Here is a 6,285-nt window from a genome sequence, read left to right on the forward strand (position 1 = left end):
ACAAATAAAATATGCTCAATTATATTTGAAATATATTTAAATAGTTGAGAAGTTTAGATATTACAATATCCATATGACATGTATATATCAACACCAACTAGATCTTGGTCGACATGACAAGAGAAAGTTTTGAGAGAATTGGAGGGGAAAGAAGAGGGGAGGAAACGGAGAATATGAAAGGAAACATTAATGGAAAGAAAGAATGAGTTGAGAGAGTAACAATTTTTTTAGAGATGAAATGCTAAAAGACGTATTACATAGAATATAATTAACAGAGGGATCATTTTATGCTACATATTGGATTAGAGATTATGGTAAATTGCAGATGCATACAAAATAAGTGGTATGAATATATATAGAGTGAAATAAAAGATTTTCCAATTCATTGCTTAATTAAGTACACAAGAAAATGTTGTGTAAGGGTTAAAATTAGATCAATACATTGTCTTGAAAGGCTTATAAACCTTGAGATCAAGCATGATACCACTAATAGAGCCCACAGCTGCAGCAAGAGAGATCAAAAGGCATCCCATGCTCATAGTCTGCACACAAATCCACTTCACACTCCATTTAGGTACCTTCTTCTGAACAACATACATCTGGACTGGAAAATAGACAGTCATCGGCCAAAATTGAAGTGCCCCAATGAACCCAACGATGTCATTGAAGAAAGGGAGCAACATGGCGACGATGGTGGTGAAGCAGACAAAAAGAGTTCTCCATACCAGTCGAAAGAGGTTGACATTGTAGGAGCTGCGAGATGAGAAGAGGGAGAGCTTGTACTCTTTGGTGAAGAAGGGGGTGTCTGGCCATGTTTGGACAACCTTCTTCTCAACAAAGGCATAGACGGGTTGGCTAAAGACTTGGTAGGCCCCAACGAGGTGAACAACAATGGAGACATTGGCGATGTCGAGGAGCCAAAAGGGGTTGTAGAAGCCAAAGCCAGTTAAAAGGTTACCGGGGGCTGTGTTGCCAAAGGCTGCATAGCCCATGCATCCACATAGCATGTAGAATATGGTGGTTAATGTAATGCTGAATCCTGCTGCTTTCTTCATTGTCTTTGTTTCTGAAGGTGGACTTCTAATTGTATCCTGTAAATAAAATTATTGTCTTTTCAAAATTCTAAATTTAATAAAATTAAATTTTAATGTATGATTTTACCCTACTAACTGCAATGTTTATTCATAAAAATTAATTTTCAATAATTCCCTAATTAAAAATAAACATTTATATGTAAATAATTGTATTTGAAACTAAAAAATTTAAAAAACTAAATTAACTTCAAGTATATTTCGGTGAAGGTTTGGATTTTGAAGTAAATTCCCTTACTATACTATTATTTCTTTACCAAAATAATTAATGGAAAGCAACCATATCCAAATTAAAATAATATAATCCACTTGAAGGATGTTAAAGCTAAAAGCAAATTTTGTTAGGTTTAGTGGTCAAGTGTCAACTCACAAGCAGTGATTTTAAGAACATTTTTCTTTTCTTACAATAATAAACAAATATTCAATTAATTCTTTCCACTTAAAATTGTGCACTTGGAACAAATTAAGCCTTTTTTGAATTTTAAATATTTTGTTTTGTTTTTCTTCATAAAAAAAAGAAAAGAAAAGATACTGGATGTCAAAAGTATTCTATATTTTATTTTTTATTTGGAAAGATTTTGTTCTCTCATATCTATTCTCTTAACGCTAATTATTTTAAACTAAAAATGGTTTTAGGTATATCAAAATGTCAATGTCTACGACCAACCGAGATACAAGGGATAAAACTCGTAGTTCATGATTCAAAATTTAAATTTGACATCTTTGACCTAGTAAGATCATTCTTGCTTGTCTTAAATGCTCCTTCAAATTACACATCCTATAAATGATTCATAAAAAATGAATGTGTTTTTTCGTTGATATAAACAGTAACCTTGATTTTTTTTAAATATCTTTAAACATACTTTTATCTCTTCACGATATTCTATACTTTAATAAACAAGTTTTCTAACTATATTTTATGTGATCTCGATTATTTCATGTTCACTCGAAAATTTCTATCATGGCATTGACATATTTTGTTATATTTAAAAATCACTTTGTTAATTTCGCCCGTACATTTTTTTTTCTTATTATATTTTATTTCTTTTTGTTAATTTTCTTTGCCTACTTAATCACATCAATTTGTCCGTTTGTGTGGGAGAATCAAAGAAAGCAATTCAACTAACTTTTCTATTTATTCCTCTTTATTAATGTCCTTTGGTGTTGTATACTTTTTAGATTTAACATTAAAAATATAAATTATTTTATTTAGTTCTTAGGTTGACTCTACTGAATTTAAGTAATAGGTAGATGTTCATGCAAAAAAATATATATTTATATAAATCATTAAATTTTTAGCCTAATTAGTTATAGACGTATAAGATCTTCCTAGATATAGAAAAAAACGAATCAACAATTTACCTTTTACGATAAAATATTTACATTCCGCACATTAAAAAAGGTGCTTCATGATGATAGACGTTCGTCTATCAATACCTATTAACTGACAAAATCTATCATTAATAAAGACGAATAAAAAATAATTAGTGTTTAGGGTTTAGGGTTTAGGGTTTTGGATAAAAACTCATCCTATTGGTTTATATGTGTGTATATATTGCTATTATTGTGCTGCCTTTATTCATATTTATAATGATATATTAATTGAAATAAAACTAGTTTTCTCTAATTTATATAATCAGGTAATACTGTATAGTAGCTTTAATTTATTATTACTATTATCATTATTTGAAGCACTATCTTTTGATGGCTGAGCTTAAACTTGTGTGTAATCATTTTAAAGTTTAAAATTTCAATCAATTCAACTTGATAAGTGTAATGAAACTAAATTATTTATTTATTTATATTTTTTTTAATATTCATTTTTTTTCTTATTAAGTTTAATTAGAGTTAAAAGAGTAAATTAAAAAGTGGCTGATAATTATAAATAAAAATAAATAAAAACAAAAAGGGTGGAAATTTTACCTGAACTTCAATAAGGACAATTGCAAAAGAAGAAGCAAAAGCAATATCGCCAAGTGCTTGGAAACTTCTCCATATCTTTTCACTTTGAGTTACTGTTCCCACAGTTATTCCACTAAGTGTTCCTTTAAAACTCCCACTTTCTACATATAATATCAAAGATTAATTATTAACAAAAAGATTAACTACATTAAGAAAAGGAAGTTTTAAAAAGTTAATTAATTACTTATGATTCTTTCACTTTTATAAGTATTTATATTTTAACCAATCACTTTCATGCTCTAAATTCTACCCTCTTCAAATTTTAAATTAAAAAATTCTTTGGATAATAAATTTTGTTTAATACCATCCACTTTAACCAAAAAAAAAGAAAAAGAAAAAGAGAAATCTATTTAGTTGTAATTTATAAATATATAATTTTACTTCAAAAAAGTTATTCCAAACATATACTTATTTTTTCAATATCTTTATAAAAGAAATAAAAAAAAAAAATCCACACAGTACACAAACACATATGTAATGCTAATTTTATTCTCATTAGATACCACTTTCATCCAAATTTAGTAATATTTGATACTACTTTCATCCAAATTGAATACACTTCCAAATATGTTTTTAATAGATAATAAACAAGTAAAAAGTAAAAAAATAAACAATATTCTCTTTTGGTGCAGTAATTGGTTGAATAGATATGGAATGTTGTATCTCAATTGAATTTGTATTAGTAAGTTCAATTGACACTTTATTTTATATTCAAAGACAAGTGGTCTCGGGTTTAAATCCCTTCACTTCAAGTTGCATTAGTAGTAATTTTTATGATGTTAAATGAAAAGAATGAAACCTGCGACTTTGGCTATGCCAAGGGTAAGGCCAATGGATGAATAGGTAAAAGACATGATAGCAGCAACAATGGAGAGCCACCAAATCTGATCAAAATTTGGAATTTGAGATAAAATGATTTCCACAATTCCAAAAGACAACATGAATGGATTGCTTGAAATATGACATGGATTTTTTCCTCCACTGCTATGAAAGCAATTTGACCGTTTAATTGCCCTGCCAAACACCACCATCAACAAAACACAAACTATTACTATCAGTACAGATTTCAACAAAATCCTCTTCCTTTTCATTTCTTAAATTAAAGACGTAGTTGCATATACTTACTCAACTTATAGCAAGAAAAAGGTAGTCTTGTTAGTAACATAACAAACAAACTTATGGCAATGGTGTGTTATTCATTAAGCTTAATTTAGAACAACCAGAAATGATTTCCTAATGAAACTGTATAAAATTATTTATTTAAGTTTCCTCTTGCTACCCATTTTATTTTGTTTATTTTACTTTATTGCTTTGGTGCGCTTGTAAAAAATGCAAAAATATTTATGAAAAATAGAAAAATGTAACTTTTCTTTTGTATGTGTTTTGAAAGTTTCTTTTTTTCATTTTACAAAACATGCCATTTTCAAAACTTGACTTTTAGTTTTTTCTTTTTTAAGATGTGAGTACAAAATATATAACAGCACCTTGAAACGAATAGGACAAAAAGTATAATTTATAGGCATAGTTTCTTGTCGAGTCTCGAACTCACATCATGCTGATTGACGAGGCAATTGTATATCCAATTGTTATTCCGATCAAGTTTATGTACTGCATTATTCCACATGCCACCATGTGTGTCTCACCTTTATTGAAAAAGAAAAAAGAAAAACTCAATATTGTTCAAAGAAACATTGATTGCGATCAACATAATATTATGCATTTAATTCTTTATGTGTTTGTTTATATCCATACCAAGGAGGGAGCGAACTGCATGCATGTAAGTGGGGTTTCTCTTGCCATTGACCGGGTCGCCGGAGCGATAGCAATCGGCGAGCAAACAAGAGGTATAGTAACCTATGAAAGCAAACAGTATCATCACTGAAGGACCGGCGATCCATCCGAGTTGCGCAATCGCCCATGCCAATGATAACACACCCGAACCAATGACCGCAGTTATTATATGAGCACTTGCCGTCCAAAACGTACCTAAAACATATGATAAACAAAATCCCAAAGAGCAAACTGAGAGCATGTTTGAACGTACATAGGAACAAGATTTTATAAACGTAAAATTTGAGAAGGTCCAGTGGGTCGTCATATTTTACCGGTTCGTTTGGGGCAACCATCATCGTCGAAGCTAGCGGAGTCATTGACGGGAAGCACGGCCATGGCCGCGGAGTGAAGGAGAGAGAGGAGGGTAGCCAAGGAAAGAGTGTTTGGAGAAGGGAAAGGGAGAAAGGTGATGGAGAGAAAAGGAGTGGAGGTAGCTGAGTTTATATAAAGTTTCAAAAAGGAAAAATGATATTAAATAAAGAAAAGAAAGGTAATTAAAATAATATAGAGAAAAATACACGTTCTAAGAAGGACCCAAGTTTTAGAGATTTTCTATACTCCAATTATTGCTACTGAAATCAGGAAGTGAACAAGTCAATATTTTTCTTCTCTTTTCGAAGGTTATTGGGTTGGAGAAAACCTTCTGACCCTCCCACTACCATCATGATAGTTTTAAAATAAAATTAAGAACCCAACAAAAGTATGTAAAGAATTTGCATCAATATAAAATATGTGTTAGATCTCTGGTTTGAGTTTGTCTATTCTTATTTTAATTGACATGTACTTAATTGTTTCTTAAATAAGAGGTTTTTAAGTCTCTATGCTCTACATTCGTTAACATAAATAATAATTTTCAAAATAATACACCCTAATTCTCAATTAGCTAGTCTTAGAAATTTTGGAATAATTTTGCAGGTTAAATAAGTTCTCAATTAATCTAAAGTCTTTAGCTTTTATCCCTTTGAGTTCTTACTTTACATCAAATATATGTCAAAATTTGTTGACAAAAGGATATGCTAGGTGTAAAAGTTAATTTACTACTTTATTACTTGGGTTGATATTTTTTTCTGTGTTTTAGATTGCTAAGATATAAATATATCGTCACATTCGACTAGAAAGTTTTAAGTTAGTATCTACAACATGCTATAATTCTAAATTTGAGTATAACTCAAGTCAAAGAATATACTATTGATTACTGTTGAAGTGTTAATATAATATAAAATTTATTTTCATTCACTAACACATAAAACATGTTTAAGATTGATTTTTGAATGACCAACATCATCATTATTTGGCATACATAGAATCACATATTTTTTTTTTACTAAAATGTATGTAGTTTGACAACGATAAGAGAGTGATTTTAGGAACATCGGTGTATTAATTAGTTGCAATTAAT

General features: G+C 29.7%; 1 protein-coding gene across 1 annotated transcript; it reads right to left on the reverse strand.

The window, feature by feature from the left end:
- Nucleotides 1–280: 280 nt before the first annotated feature.
- On the reverse strand, nucleotides 281–5,311 carry LOC101208028 (amino acid permease 4). Its single transcript, XM_031883814.1, has 6 exons — nucleotides 5,159–5,311; nucleotides 4,806–5,039; nucleotides 4,603–4,696; nucleotides 3,853–4,067; nucleotides 3,015–3,154; nucleotides 281–1,091 (listed from the first exon to the last, which is right to left on the reverse strand). Exons 1-6 carry the CDS (start codon nucleotides 5,220–5,222, stop codon nucleotides 435–437), a joined length of 1,404 nt encoding a protein of 467 aa, XP_031739674.1. The 5' UTR covers nucleotides 5,223–5,311; the 3' UTR covers nucleotides 281–434.
- Between the last annotated feature and the right edge of the window lie 974 nt (nucleotides 5,312–6,285).

The sequence above is a fragment of the Cucumis sativus genome, chromosome 4 (genome assembly GCF_000004075.3).
Source record: "Cucumis sativus cultivar 9930 chromosome 4, Cucumber_9930_V3, whole genome shotgun sequence".
NCBI classification, from domain to species: domain Eukaryota; kingdom Viridiplantae; phylum Streptophyta; class Magnoliopsida; order Cucurbitales; family Cucurbitaceae; genus Cucumis; species Cucumis sativus.

What these genes read in the sequence shown, in the direction of transcription:
- LOC101208028 (XM_031883814.1), bottom strand. Translation starts at nt 5,222, where the DNA reads ATGGCCGTGCTTCCCGTCAATGACTCCGCTAGCTTCGACGATGATGGT. An exon ending in TGGCATAGCCAAAGTCGCAG is followed by an intron (nt 3,155 to 3,852) that starts GTTTCATTCTTT and finishes TATTATATGTAG; the next exon opens with AAAGTGGGAGTTTTAAAGGA. An exon ending in TTGTCCTTATTGAAGTTCAG is followed by an intron (nt 1,092 to 3,014) that starts GTAAAATTTCCA and finishes TTTTATTTACAG; the next exon opens with GATACAATTAGAAGTCCACC.